We start from the raw sequence: 13,988 nt of genomic DNA on the forward strand, positions 1-13,988 counted from the left end.
TATATAACATGGAAGATTACAAATGGAAAATACAAACCCATCTAACTAAGTGTATTCTTCATCATGTCCTATGTGGGCTGTCAAACCCTTCCAAAGACAAGAAAGATTCTTACAAATCTGGTATTAGCTGTTACATCATTGTACTTCTGATACAAATATTTCCTGCCTCACCAACTGTTCACAGGACTTTTGACAATGGTGTGAGCACCACTTAAAATTCCTGAACTGCAACTAGGAGTAAAAAGCAAGCTGAGAAAGGGATCTCTTTCGTTATGAAAGCAACAAAGTTTTTAGAACACTCTCATTTTGGGTTTTTAAAAATAAAAACATTAAAAATACTTTTCAGGGAAAGAAAATTAAGTTGCACCAATTAATAAAAATTACCGAGACAGATCTCCTTTACCCAATTCCTTCACCATCAGATACACAGCAGGCGTAGACTATTTGTTACTGGCAGCGGGTGTGCGCGCACTGGGCTCTAATGCTTGATGGCAAGCTTGGACGAGTGCATGTCAACAGCCCCTCTGGGGGTCAGGAGCCCTCTGCACTCAGCCTTCCTCATGTCATGTCCAGTCTAACAATAACCAAGCAGTGCAAAAGCAGCCGGGCAATTCAAACTACGCTCTGAAGCCAATATATTTAATTTGGCTTTTGAGAATACGTTTTTTAATTAAACAAAATAAGCAAGCTCTTTTTCCCAGGAAGATTCATCTTTCCTTGTGCAATTTCATATCAAGTTAGGCCTTTCAAAGGTTACCAAATAATTAGTCTGTCCTTCAATATGCAAATTCAAGTCAATCAACCAAACAGACTTTGTACTAGTTCCATTTACTTGTTCACCCAAGAGCTGAACCAAACCAAATGAGAAATAAGTTAGAATTAATTTTGAGCAGTTTATTCTCAAGTCATTACAGTGTTCAACCAGTCCGACATATAAAGATAACAGACACAGAAGTAAACATTGGGAAGCGCACGTACATTCCCATTCTGAAAGAAGACGTTATATATACAGAAGAAAATGCAGCAAATATTAAGGTGTTCAAAGTAAATTTTTGACAATTCAGATGTGACATATTTACAAGAAAAGTATAAGTTTTAAAATAATTAAATAATTTTCATAGAATTATAAAAGTATTGAGATAAATATTAAGAGACCCTGACAATCACAAGAACATTTTCCTATGCTATTGAATACAATGGTAGTTCTATAAAAAGTCCCAAAATAGAGCTAGTATTTTGCCACTATGAAATATATCAAATTATCAATACCAAAATATGTTAAAACGAACATGCAATGCAGTAGCTGTACCAAAGAAACAGCATCAGGCTCCTGAATATCTCAAACCATCTACACAAGATTTCTTAGGTGTGTTCATGAAAAAGGAACTTTCGAAAGAGCCGTTATAGGATATATCAGCAGAAAAGTGGTAACTACTTAAAACCTTTTCATTCTATCATTTTCAAATATAGCTGCAAAAAAGAAAAAATCTAAATGATTTTTTAAAATATTAGCTTATGCGTAAAAAAGTTGAAGTGGTGCATTCTTTATGCATTTGGATTTTTAAACTGATGCTATGATAATCCTAGTAGAATAGATAGTAACCTCTGGACCCCACTCTGTAGTAGGAAATCTCTCTCCTCCAACAAAAAGTCAGCTTAGAAAATGAAAAGGAGGAACAGTGACAAGTATGAATTCAAAACAAACAGTACTGTAAAATAGCAAAACATCATCAAAATAGCAGCATGTGAAATTCAAGACTATTTTCTTAAAGCAAATGTTTAAGACTGAACCGTAAAAATGGTACTTGCCCTACCTGGTCTGTTATTCAACACCAGAAATAAAAGACTTTTTAGAGAGGTGTAAATATCTATGATATCCCTGTGACTACACATATACTCAAATTTGTGTTTTAAAACATATTGCACAGGCAGCAGAAAGACAGCAGTCTGGTATCTCTAACATAAAATACCTTATTTAACACATTAAACTATGCCACTGAAAATTAATTTTATCCCAACATTTAAAACCAATCATGTAGGACTTTTGAGCTCATAACATCCCTAAAGAAGATGAAGAAATATAGGCACCTGAATACAGGTTATTAGTGACAAAAAGTAAAGGCTACCATCGCATGACTAAGGGCAGCATGTCTTCACATATAAACGTGAGGTTTCTCACTGATCCAAATATAGAAGAAAGAATTACTTACAAAACTTTGATAAGGAAACCAGATCTCTCAGAAATTTCACACCAAATAATTTTCATGGAATAAAGCAATGACTGCCGCCAAATCCTGATTAAGCGTTTCAAACAAATGTCCAAGATATGGTTGTTTGAACTCTAATTTTCCCCTTTTCTCCACCCTGGTACACTTACAACTCTCACTAATGGTCCAATACTATCCTCCATTCAAACTCACCACTCACCTCGAGATCCAGAGCATCGAAAATGGTTATTTCAAAACAGTCCACATCGTAGTATAAATTTTACAGCACCACAGACATCATGAGTTTAGATATCTTAGTCTGGCAATATTTCATTCAATAATATTAACCAGTAAGAATGTGTAAATATTGAACATCTAATAGGAAGTCATAGTAGCATTTTAAAAACAACCAAAATAATAAGCATTTTTAATGTTTTCAGTTGTTAAACATTTAAACTGTCAAATTCACTAAAAATATCACACACATTTTTATCACTCGAATGAGAACACAAAGCTTCAGACAGTTGATACTGAGACACTTAGGTTTTCTTTCTTTTTTTTTTTTTTTAAAGAAATTACGTTTAGTTTGGCCACTCCCTAGATTCTTGGTTTACCAGCTTATAAAGAGTACATCTCAGAGGCAGTATAATATACGCACTAAACCAGTCTACTCTTTGTCATCTTTGGCTAGAAGCCTCAGGAAAGGAAACGCAGCAGTTGCTGCGGCGGGGCAGGCTCTGCGCGCACCGCCTTACACATCGCTCACGGGAAGGCTCGCATCGTCCAAGTCCACGGGGTCACGGTCTTTTTCCTGAGGGCCATTTGTACTTTGAGGTTTTAGCAGAGCTTGTTCAGTCACTTTGGAAGCTGGTTCTCCTGGAGAGACAGTCTGGACCTTGAAGTTCCCTGGCTTGACCTTGGCAAGAGATTCGTAAAATCCTCGCTTCTCCACGGTAAAGCTTGAGACCAAAGAGTTGCTGCGAGAGGCTGCGGAATGTGAGGCGGCGGCTGCGCTGGCGGGGCGGAAAGCGTATTTGGATTCTGAAGGACAGCTGGAATGCTCCTGCAAAGAGGGGTGGCGGTCAGACACAGTCAATCATTAACGGCAGGGTTAGTAACTCAGTGAGAGACTTTATTCTCTGAAAAACAAACAGAACAACACACGCACGCAGAGCAGAAGCACAAGCCATGCAGCATACATGTGCAAGTTCCTTCCCAAAGCAATGCATTTTTAGGAGTGAGCTTAAAGCAATGAAGCCAACAACCATTTCCACTAAGAAACCAGTTCTGTCACCAAAGCCAAATTTGGCAGCTCTGACACTTTGAAGACTCAGTCAGCCTAAGCCGGAATACAGTGTTCCAACGGCAACTGAACTGGGTTTAAAAGGGGGCCGACCAGCTTTATAGTTTATTTAAGATTATATTCTCAATCTATACTAGGAATTATCCCACATATTTCAGAAAGATAAAAAACGAAAATGCAGACTGTAAAAATGAAAGGCCATATTTCTTTACTAAGCAGAATTCAACATTTTTCAAACCTATTATTTCATCTGGCAGTCTGACAAACTTAGTTTTCGCTTCAACATTTTTCAAACCTATTATTTCATGTGGCAGTCTGACAAACTTAGTTTTTGCTTCCCTGAATTTCACTGCAAACAATAATAGCATAGTTTTTTCACTTTTTATTTAATTGCATTTATTTAGTTTTGAGTATGGCATACATATGGCTTAAGATTTTAAAAGAAACAAAGGGAACATATTTAATCATTTACTAAAACTGTGGCAAAATAATTATCAGTTTGACTATTAATTTCAGTTTGCTTCTAACTAAATCAAATCTAAAGATATCCTTAAATATGACCATTCCAAATGCATTGCCATATGGTTCCTAGCATATTGTGTTCATTTATGATACTAGTGACTTTGAAAACAAAGTGCTACAAATTACCAGAACACTACAGATTCTCATTAGATGGCTAAATCTCAGCTGAGATTTAAAATGCCATGCAAACCATAGTAATGTAGTGTATCCAATGCATATGCATGCAGGAGTTCGCACATATCATTAGAACAAAGGTGCATTTCAAGTGGTGTACTATTAAAATTTTTCAAAATATAAAAAATATAGAAATTGAAACTCTTGTGTCAATTCAATAAATTAATTTTTAGAAGATAACAATATGAATTTTTCAATTAGTAAAGTTCTATTTTTTTCATTACTTATCTTTAAAAAAAAAATTTATATCCAACTTGATGACTGTAGTGAAATAGTTTGTGTTAGTGTTGACAGAGTCAGTTACGATAACTGCAAAGGCAGTTTGGTTAACTCAACTTTCTATGACCAGTTGTAAGTAGTGAGTAAGTCCGGCCCTCTAGTAAGAGGGCACGTTTGCGTGAGAGCCCACATACGTGCTGCAGTCCCCAGTTCTTGATGTATACCTCTGTATACAAGGATTCGACAGCCTTCTAGCCTGCCGCATCTGGAACACAGTGCAAAGCTAAGATTAGAGTTAACCCATCCTGGGGAGAGGGAGGAAAAGAGGAAGTTCTGCTGATAGGTACAGCTAGACGGTCCATTTGCCCCACCACAAAGCACAAAACGCAAACGCCCTTCTCCAGCTCTCCCTCTGCCCAACAGACATTGTTTATGCAGAGTCTCAGACTTGACTGCTGAAAAGGTCACATGAAGCAAGGCAGTTACAAAATTAACCCCTATCAAAGGGACTTCTGAGAGATTCCAAAAAGGATACAGGGAGAACAACTTAAGAAATGAGAAAGATGGATTTGTTTTTACTGATCTGTAGTTATTACTACCAGGAAACTATTAAAAGACAATATTACTATGAGGAAAATACCAAAAGTATAGAATATCCAGCATTTACAATGACTCTAGACAAGACAGGCTATCATGCTACATATATTAGACTACACTCTGCAGATGGAAGTGTTACATTTCAAGACACTTAAAAGTCTTTCATTTCTCAGTAGAATTTGTATTTTCTGATCAGAGACCAGTGACTGAAGTATTTTAAAGCCAAATCTCATTCCTATGATGTACCTGAACATGATAAATTAAAAATTAAAAACATTTTTCTTACTATTTCCAAGTATGTTTAACTGTTTCAATTTTATTATCACACTATCACAAAGACAATTATGATAGAAGCTGCAGCCTTTTAAATTAACCTACTAGAAAACGAGAATGAAAATATGAAACGGAAACTATGGACTGAGAGCACTGAATCATATTTAAGGTTGCAGCTGCTCAATGGTCTTATGGTACTATTAAGCTAAAAAGACCTTAACTGAAATGAAGGAAGTAAAGAGAAAACTGAGACGTTCACAAACTGCAACACTGCGACTCAAGGTGCCTTAGGTGATCAGGCCACACACCAGACTAAGAATTGGTCAAGTCACACCAAATCTAGACCTCCTGACAAGGAAGGACTCCTAAAACAAAGCAAGGAAACGTTCATTCTTTAGTTGCCCTGCTTGTGCATTTAAGACGATACAATGCACAGAAAGTTATGTATACATAACACTACAAGGAAGCATTAAATTAGAAATGCATTATTTTTTTGCAAGTCCAATTGGTATGAAAGTCAACATGCAAATAAATCTCAATACAGAAAGAAACGAGGAGAATTAGGGGGAGAGGAAGGAAAATAAACTGACAGAATGGGGGGACACAAGGGAGCAGCTCCCCGGAGAAGAGGAAACATACCGAAGACGCTGATCGGCCGGGTCCCCGCTGGGCCACAATGGCGCCCGAGACGGCTTTAATCCAACTGTGCATCTCTTCAGGGCTATCAGCCTAAAGGGAAGGACTCAGTCAGTCCATTTTTCTTCAAAATCAGTTCCTTCTTCTATAAATCCAACGTATTTGTTTCGGTTATTATAGTGACAACAACAAAATCATTCTAAGGCAATGGTTTCCAAAAGATTTTAGAAATCACTTGTTTTTTTTGTTTTTTTAAAGATTGGCACCTGGGCTAACAACTGTTGCCAACCTTTTTTTTTTTTTTTTTCTGCTTTATCTACCCAACCCCCCTTCCTCCCTGGTACATAGTTGTATATCTTAGTTGCAGGTCCTTCCAGTTGTGGGATGTGGGATGCCACCTCAACGTGGCCCGACGAGCAGTGCCATATCCCCGCCCAGGATCCGAACCCTGGGCCGCCGCAGCGGAGCACACGAATTTAACCACTCGGCCACAGAGCTGGCCCCAGAAATCACTTCTTTAAACCAGGTTTTGCTGGGTAAGTTATTACACTGACTCATAAGCAGGGCACTTAATGTTTTAAGATCAAATACATCAAAAAGCATTAATGTGAATACTTCTGGAGAGAAAACAAGGAGAGGAAGAAGTCAGAGAAAGATGTCATTTTGTTCTATCTACTGCTTTATTGTCTGGATCTGCTACAGGAATATTTATGTAATTGTGTGGTTAAAAAACCGTTTGGGGGAATGGCCCAGTGGCATAGCGAGTAAGTGCACATGTTCTGTTTTGGCAGCCCGGGGTTCACTGGTTCGGATCCCGGGTGCAGACATGGCACCGCTTGGCAAGCCATGTTGGGGTAAGCGTCCCACATATAAACTACAGGAAGATGGGCACGGATGTTAACTCAGAGCCAGTCTTCCTCAGCAAAAAGAGGAGGATTGGCAGCATATGTTAGCTCAGGGCTAATCTTACACACACAAAAACCATTTTGACATCATTTTACATATTATTTTTCTAGAAATAATTTCCAGTAGTACCCTAAATCCTAAAAGAAGTGTTGGCTGTCATATTCCAAAGTTATCATATTCCCTGACAGGACCTTCCCTTCCAAAGCGAATTAAAAACCTTACTATGACTTTAATCCAGTTTAAATAAGACCCAAAAAGGAGTATAAAGATACTGCCTTTTACTCCAAGATTCTAGAATCTAGAAGTTCAAAAGTGTTAAACCCCTTGATAATACTTTTGAACCAACGATACTAACGAGGACTTTTTAAAAGGAAAAACTCAAAGCAGGCAAAGGCAGGGTATACTTTCATTCACTGCAAAGAGGAGCACAAACCTAGAAATGGATTTGGCAAAATAAAAGGTTTAAAAAGGTTCGTGGGCTGACACTTATTTTTGACATAGAAATTTAACCTAAAGAAATAAAAAATTCAGGCAAATTTATGCACAAAAATGTTCACCACTACATTATTTATCACAGTAAATGTATGAAAACTATGTAAATGAATGATCAATGACAGAGTAGTGGAGAGAAAATTTAATAGTGGAACATTCATATAAGAATATGGTACAGTTCTAAAAGGTTTTCAGAGAATTTTTAATGGTGTGGAAAAAATGACCACAATATATTCAACAAATAGGGTATAACACTGTACTTCATATGACCCCATTTGTTGTTTAAAAACATGTATTAAAAAAGGCAGTAAAAAATAGGAATGGTTGCCTGAATGTGGGATTCTGTTTTATAAACCACCCTTTTCCTCCTATTTTTCTATTTTCCAAATTTTTTGCAATAAGCCTATGTAAGTTTTATAAGACAAAAACAAATGTTCTTTTAAAAAAACTTCCAATCTAAATAATTCAACGTGGTAAAAAGTGTATTTTAAACTTAAATATAGGATGCCTATCTACCATTAGTGATGTTATAAGATCTACTATTGATTTTTATTATGAGTATTTGAGCCCCCTTTTTATAAAATTACCAAAAACGATATAATAGAAATTTCAAAACATGTGCAAAAATCATCTACACTGAAAGTTAGCATCTAAGTTAAAATAGCATTTCCCTTCCTCCAAATACTACTTAATTTTATTTGACTAATTCATAGCAAAGAATACCCCTACTTGCTGAATATATGACCTACCAATAATCTCACACATAACATTTTTTTAAGTTGTGAATTACAGTTGTCATATTTTTTGCTTATTCCCATAAGCAACAAGTTTATTTATGCTTATTTAACCTCTAAAATTATTAACTTCTTGTTAGGAGGACCTATAATCTCCAAAGAAGTATCTTACCTGCACATAGAAAGTTCGAGATGATGTTACAATTTCAAAGAGGTTGTCCCTCATCATTATGTCACTGTCAACAAAAAAAATTTCCAACTGTACTTAAATAGCAATTGTTTGATATTTTTTCTTTCATTTGAACCAAATATATGTCCAGTACCAAATACATGTCAATAAGAAAATAAATAGTGGAGGTAAAATACCAATTTAACAAAACCAAATTATCTTTTTCAATTTATTTTTGCATTAAATTTTACATAGTTTATATAGTTATATATATTTTTAGAAAAGCTTCACAAAATAAGTTTAAAATTCAAAGTTTTCATCCATGAAGAAATCAGTTAGCTCAAAGAAACACTGGCACAGTTAACACATTTTCTTATAATGCCCTATTCTGCAGCAACCTCGAAATACTAAAATTAATAACACATCAATTTGTCAAATATCATAGAAGTTGTTCATATTGTATTTTTTCCTTTCCATTAATAAGCTTACAGATTGTTTCATAATTTTTAACTTTCAAATAAAACAAAAAAATCTCAGTACTTTAATCTGGGGATTTTGAAAGTTCTAGCATATCCCAACTATAAACAGTTAAAACTGAGTCTAAAAGTAACACAGGAAGTACCATCCGTAAGCACATGAATCAAATAAGGCCCTCCTGTGGGTCACCGAGCTGCGCAGGCGCCGAGCGGAAGCTGGTACTTACCTCTGCTTACACTCCTGGACTTTATGAACCTCTTTAAGTGGTATTACGCGCAGAGGTTCCTTTTCCTGGCAAAAAAGCAAACAGATACATGGGGCAAATTGTTAAGATCCTTTTAAGGGTTACTTGTCTTATTTGGAGATCTATGTGAAAAGTATGCTTCTTTCTTAAAGCACATCTAAGATAAATGTACCTTCTTGAACCGTCCAACATCAGAATAGCTCAAAGACTGTATCTAACTTTATACACACTGTGGTTTGAGACAAGGAAACTTGCCTATAACCCATATTCACATCACTTCTTGCCTTAATGACAACATAGCTTATTAAAAGCTACTAACCGCCAGACTGTTCCCCACTGGACCCCTACATACCCTGTAAGTGGAGTACTTCTTCTCTTGGAATGTTATTTTGATATGGAAGGCAACCAGAGTACTTAATACCCAGCTTATTTGAGCTAAATTTAAGAATATCACTTTTATATGAATACATTATTTTAACAAACAAAATTGAGTGAAATTTACTAATTGCCAAGGCACCTGCTAGGTTTTCAACGTGTTAGCTCACTTAAACCCTCCACAACCCTACAATAATGCACTATTGTTCACCTGAGGAAACAGGGATGATACATGTTAAGTACCTCACCTAAGGTTACAAAACTAGATATAAGACACAAATATAACTAGTTCCTAATAGCATAATATTCATACTATACATTGCATGACATACCATATACGGTATTTTACTGAATATGACACAGTGAGATTAAGACATACCATTATTTTATGAAGAACTAAGAAAAAATTTAACTGTGGCTGAACACTTTTTTTAAAACCACCAACTTTTCATTAAAGTTCTACAAAACAGTTCATTTTAAAATGATTTCAGATAAAAGACTTACAAAAATAGGACAAAGAATTTCTGTACACACTGCACCCTGTTTTCCAAGATGTTAATATTTACATTTGCTAATCCAGTGTGTGTGTACAGAGAGGTGAATATGGTGTGGCTACATATATTTTTCCTGAAATGCTTGAAGGCAAGTTGTAGATACGATGCACTTTACTACTATATACTTCAGGGGATACTTTCTAAAACAAAGATGTTCTCTATATAACCACAGTAGTTATGAAAACCAGGAATTCCACCATCATGCAACACTGCTCTCTGATCTGCAGACCAGATTCGGATTTCATTAACTGTCTCAGCAGTACCCTTTTCAGCAAAAGAAAAACTATGTATTTTTGGATCCACATCCAATCTGCAAGCATCCTTCTATTTAGTGTCATGTCTTAGTCTCCTTCACTGTCTAACAGTTCTGCAGTCTTTCTTTCCCTCTCAAGACCTTTAGAGTTTTAAAGAGTCTAGACCAGATATTTTGTAGAACATCCCTTAATTGGGGTTTGTCTGATGTCAATCTCGCTTACATTGAGGTTATACAGTTTGGGCAGGAAACCACAGACGTGATAATTTCTTCTCAGCGCACCATTCTCAGGGGGCACATGACAGTGGTTTGTCCCATTACTAGTGCGTTAACCCTGATCTCCTGCTCAAGGTCATGTTTGCCAGTGAGTATGAAGTTACTCTTTTCCCTTTCGTCATTATTAAGCATCCTGTGGGCAGATACTTGGAACCTTTATAGTCCCCAGTTTCCCATCATAATTTGGCTCACTGGTTTTATCAAACATTGAAGATTTTTGCCTGAAATCATCATTACTACCACGGTTGCTAATCGGTGATTTTTCTAACCCCATCAATTTATCTACATATATTAGCTGACATCTTACTCTAAGGAAATGCTTTTCCTTCTCCGTTTATTTATTCACGACCTGTTTTATGCTCTGGGTTATAATCCATTACTATCCTTATTTATTTTGGTGCTCAAATTGTCTGAGTTTTGGGCACTGCGAGCCCCCTTTGAGCTGGCTTATGCTTCCTTTTGACATGTCCTCCATTCTGCAAGCCACTTCCTTATTTTCTGTCACAACTAGATCTTTTGGGCTCAGCCTGTCCTTTCCCTGCCCTAGTCCTGAAATCGGCCACTTCTCCTGGGGGCCCTCCTTCCTTTGTTAGACAATGGCATTTATATTAAGTTGTCTTGGGGAGAGGCTTTGCCCATCTCTTCTCTTAGCAACAGCTTTCTCAGGATAGATGAGAAGTAATATTTCTGTGAAGTTTTAATTTGTTTCTCTAATTATGAGTGACACTGAATATCTTTTTAAATGTTTAAAGACCATTTTAATTTCTTTGTAAATAAATTGTCTATTCATGTCTTTTGCTTATTTTTCTACCAGATATTTTCCCTTAGGTTTTCTCTCTCTCTCTTTAAACTTTGAACCAACCACAAACTTAGACAAAGGTTGAAAACACAGCACAAAGAACTTTTTTTCCTCAACCATTCCACAGTGAGCTGCTGACCTAGCCCTGACTACCCTGGATATTTTAGTATGTTATTTCCTACAAAAACATCCTTTTAAATTATCACAATACAACCACCAAAATGAGGAAAGTGTCCCCCAAATGTCTTTTATTACAGGAAAAGAATTCAGTTCACAATCACAGACTGCATTTACTTGTCATATCTCTTTTCTTTCCTTGACTTCCACAATCTTGACTCTATTGAAGATTACAGGGCAGTTATTCTGCAGAATGTCCCTCATTTGGGTGTGTCTGATGTTTCCTTATTAGATTCAGGTTATGCATCCTTGGCAGGACCATCACAGAAGCGATATGCTGCTTTCTTCTCACACTATCCCAACAGGTGGCAAATGATTTTAACTCATCTCATCACCAATGAAGTTCACTTTAATCATCTGATCACCAGATGAAAGGGCTATCCGCCAGGCTGTAAAGTTACTTTTTCCCCCTTTGTACTTAATATGCTTTGTAGATAGGCACTTCGAAACTATGCAATCTCTCATTCCTCGTTCCTATGTACTTCCCTTCGCTCACTCAGTCATTCATATCTGTACAAGCTCACGGATTCCTGTTTTATTCAACAGGCAATAATCTGCTACCATCATTACTTATTTTGATACTCAAATTTCCCCAAACTTGGTAAGGGGGAATGTTTTCAAGTTGGATTCTGGGTCCTTCTGATATGTCCCTATCATTCTGTGAGCACTTCCTTGCTTTCTGAAACACGACATTCCAAGCTTGTTTTATATTTTTCTTCCTGTCTCAGCTTTGGAACTGTGCCATCTCTCCATGAAGTCTAGGTTTCTTTCAATGGAAAACGGTAGTTTTCTCAGTGCACAGAGCTAGCGAGTATCTTAGATGCATATAGATCTGTGTAAACACATGAATACGTTTACATCCATATTTATTTCTACATCTATCTGTATACGTTAAAAGTTCACATCAATACATACAATTCCAATCTAATACAAAAACTTTCTCCTTTTCTATATTTCTATTACTCCAACTTCTTTGACAGTGAGAAACTTGCCTTCTATTCTCCTTAATATATTTCCTTATTTTATCAATAAGTATATATGTATTCATTCTCCCATCTCTGCACCGCCCTCTCCCAACATGGATGCCCTCCCTCTTGTCCCTACTCCATGTTGGCCTAACCCAAGAGGACGGCCTCCTCACCCTGCTTAGGCTCTGACTGTCCACACTAGCCCACTCTAGCTCCTTCCACCCTTGCCCCACCACCATGGACGCCTACACTGCTTTGCCTCACCTGAAAAATTGAGGTCTGAGTTGTTTGTGACTGATGGGAGGAAAAGAGGGTAAAGAGGATGAGGAAGGATCCCCTCATTTTTTAAGATTCTTTATATATTAGGGATATTAATGTTTTATCTCTGACATATATTACAAATATTTTCTCCAGTTTTTCAGCTGTGCACTTAAATCTTTAAAATTACTGAAAAAATTGTTAAATCCTTATCTTTTAGAGACACATACTAACATAATTATAGATGAAATGTGTCGAGGATTTGCTTCAAAATACGAAGGGGGAAGTGGGTGTTGGTACATAAGAAACCAAACTAGCCATGTGTTAATAATTCTGAAATCCGGATGATGGGTATATAGGGGTTCAGAATACTATTCTATCTACTTACTTTATGTTTAAACTTTTCCATGATCAAAAGGTTTTATAAAGAAAGCCTTTTATACTTCAATCATCAATTTTCACCATCTATCATTCTTGAGTATATATAAAAATATACAAGCAAAATAAATTGGTTAAGGTTTCTTAAAACTTCACAGCCAGATTCCAGCTCTTCTGAATCACTTTTTGACTGGGAGCCATCACTGTCAGTTTTTCACTCCATATCATTTTCTGTGCCAAAAAGAGCACTGGTGATGAAGCATTTCTTAAGAATGTTCTACTGTGTCCCTGAGATTTTCTTCCAAGCTGTCAGCACCCTGTTCTATAGGTTTTGATGTTGCTGTCTTCTGGATCTTACCCAAAGATGCTGTGCACGCAAGCAACAACCACAGCACAGCTGCTACTGAACTGCCTTCACTGCAGCAGCTCCATGCCACTCCAAGATTGCAGAAATGGTAACATGTAGGGGGGAATAAGCAACTTGGTAACTGATAAAGGTCAATAATTATAAATATATTTAAAGTTTTCAGCTTTACTATCTGTTTTCTAAATACTTAACACATTCCTAAATACACATAGTATAATTTCCTTACCTACTATGAAAGTTTAGTTTCTTTCATCTCAGATTTTATAGCATAATGTCCACAAGTAGGTTTTCAAAATTTTTAACATAACAGTTCTTGTCTAATTATAATGACTGTAGGTGACAGGGAGACATGTCAGTTTCTCTGGCAAAACTGAGCTCCTGAAGGCCGGAACATCGCTGACTGCTCTCCTTATTCCCAGCTCCCAGAAGAGCACGCCAGGGCCACAGAGGGCTCAGCTCAACGAATGTCTGTTGCGTGAACGACTCTTCCCAAGAGTACTGGCATTAATTAAAAGCAATGAATCAACCTACCAACCAAGCAGAAGTATAACTGTCTGAGACACAAAGGCTGGTACTTTTTAAAACAAGTAACTACTACTTCCAATTGAGGTCCTTAGAATGTGAACTCTG

General features: G+C 36.7%; 1 protein-coding gene across 14 annotated transcripts in view; it reads right to left on the minus strand.

The window, feature by feature from the left end:
* Positions 1 to 879: 879 nt before the first annotated feature.
* The window catches only part of PLEKHA1 (pleckstrin homology domain containing A1), a 52,875-nt gene continuing 39,766 nt past the window's right edge, over positions 880 to 13,988 (minus strand). For 7 of the 14 annotated variants that reach the window (XM_023638019.2, XM_023638015.2, XM_070256411.1 and 4 more), the window contains 4 exons: positions 8,936 to 9,000; positions 8,236 to 8,299; positions 5,935 to 6,024; positions 880 to 3,270 (listed from right to left, as the gene is read on the minus strand). In XM_023638019.2, coding sequence (XP_023493787.1) covers positions 2,959 to 3,270; positions 5,935 to 6,024; positions 8,236 to 8,299; positions 8,936 to 9,000 — 531 coding nt within the window. In that variant the 3' untranslated portion in view covers positions 880 to 2,958. Of the gene's footprint in view, positions 3,271 to 4,619; positions 4,691 to 5,934; positions 6,025 to 8,235; positions 8,300 to 8,935; positions 9,001 to 13,988 lie in introns of all 14 variants that reach the window. The other 7 variants (XM_070256593.1, XM_023638026.2, XM_070256651.1 and 4 more) reach the window with 2 other exon arrangements.

Source organism: Equus caballus, chromosome 1 (genome assembly GCF_041296265.1).
Source record: "Equus caballus isolate H_3958 breed thoroughbred chromosome 1, TB-T2T, whole genome shotgun sequence".
Lineage (NCBI taxonomy): Eukaryota > Metazoa > Chordata > Mammalia > Perissodactyla > Equidae > Equus > Equus caballus.